Genomic DNA, 1,317 nt, shown 5'->3' with positions numbered 1-1,317 from the left:
GAGAAAATTAAATTGCTTACATTCAATGTGTATGTTTAATGTTTTGCTTTGACAGGAGGGACCCAACAGTCTAATCAATGAGGAAGAGTTCTTTGATGCTGTTGAGGCTGCTTTGGACAGACAGGACAAGATTGAGCAGGTAATGGTTATGTATATGGTTTGTAAATATATAGGGTTTTGAGTGTTTTTTTTTTTAATCACACAGAAGGATAAGAGACTACAGTGAAGGTGCACTTAGCTTGTATTACCAACAAGTAGGAGAAAACTATGTCCGTATTTAGGCTATTTCCTGAAATGATCCATTCTTTCTGGTCTGCTTTTTTTTTTTTTTTACACAGTAGTGCGAGTTGGGCATGTTTCTCTGTAGGTATGGTTTCTGCATAAACCCTTTACAGTGGAACTGAGCCGGTATGGTAAAAAGTAAAATGTGCTGTAAAGTTCAATAATCTAATGCTTTCTCGGCTCCCGTGCAGAATGTAATCATAAATGTCAGTCTATGTTGCCTATAACTTCTTTTTATGGTTACATGTCTGCCACCTGTGAAATATTGCAGGTAATAGAAACTGTATGTAGTGGGTTTGACACAAATGTTTTGACCTGTGGTAAATTTATGTAATATACAGTAGCTGTCCATAAATCAGATTGTTTATCTTAAATCTACCACATAAGCTCTACTTGATATACAGTGTCTGCACATTCTTGCATGTTTAAACAGACCTTTAGAATAATCTCAGAATGAAAAGATAAGTACTGTGTAATCCCCAGTTGCTTTGCGTGTGTAGAAACAGCCACCATTTAGTGGTTTTCGAGTGCTGCAACAAAGAGTGGGTGTTCTCATTTACTAAGGCATCCTGCTTTTTGTACACCCCCTCCTCTTCTTGCCAATTACAAAATACAAGATTCTCTGTGGTTAGCCTAGAATAAGGTGTATCAGTGACTGAAATCCTAAACTCACATTATCACAGTAATCCAGAATTCCTAAATTGCTTGCCATATAAAAAAGTAATTATTTTATAATGAAGGTTATTCGATTCATCAGTTTGTTTGTTTTTCTCTAAGATGATAGATAGATAGATAGATAACCACATTCCAAAAACATGCAGTTAGGTTAATTGGCTTCCCCTCAAAATTGACCTTACACTACAATATTGACATATGATTATGATAGGGACATTAGATTGTGAGCTCCTTTGAGGGACAGTTAGTGACACGACTATCGACTTTGTACAGCGCTGTGTAATATGATGGCGCTATATAAATACTGTGTAATAATAATAGGTAGGTAGATATTTTCATACAGACTTGGCTTTTTTTTAA

At 35.7% G+C, this 1,317-nt stretch overlaps 1 protein-coding gene across 1 annotated transcript in view; it reads left to right on the top strand.

Annotated features, from left to right (window-relative positions):
- Nucleotides 1-1,317, top strand: part of CERT1 (ceramide transporter 1) — a gene marked incomplete in the record, with an annotated part of 50,428 nt that overhangs the window by 37,192 nt on the left and 11,919 nt on the right. Inside the window, 1 exon segment of the mRNA XM_072416275.1 lies at nucleotides 56-139. Within this exon segment, the coding sequence (XP_072272376.1) occupies nucleotides 56-139 (84 nt within the window).

Source organism: Pyxicephalus adspersus, chromosome 6, assembly GCF_032062135.1.
Source record: "Pyxicephalus adspersus chromosome 6, UCB_Pads_2.0, whole genome shotgun sequence".
NCBI classification, from domain to species: Eukaryota; Metazoa; Chordata; class Amphibia; order Anura; family Pyxicephalidae; genus Pyxicephalus; species Pyxicephalus adspersus.
Note: the sequence above shows the minus strand (reverse complement) of the source record. Positions and strands in the feature narration are given on the sequence as shown.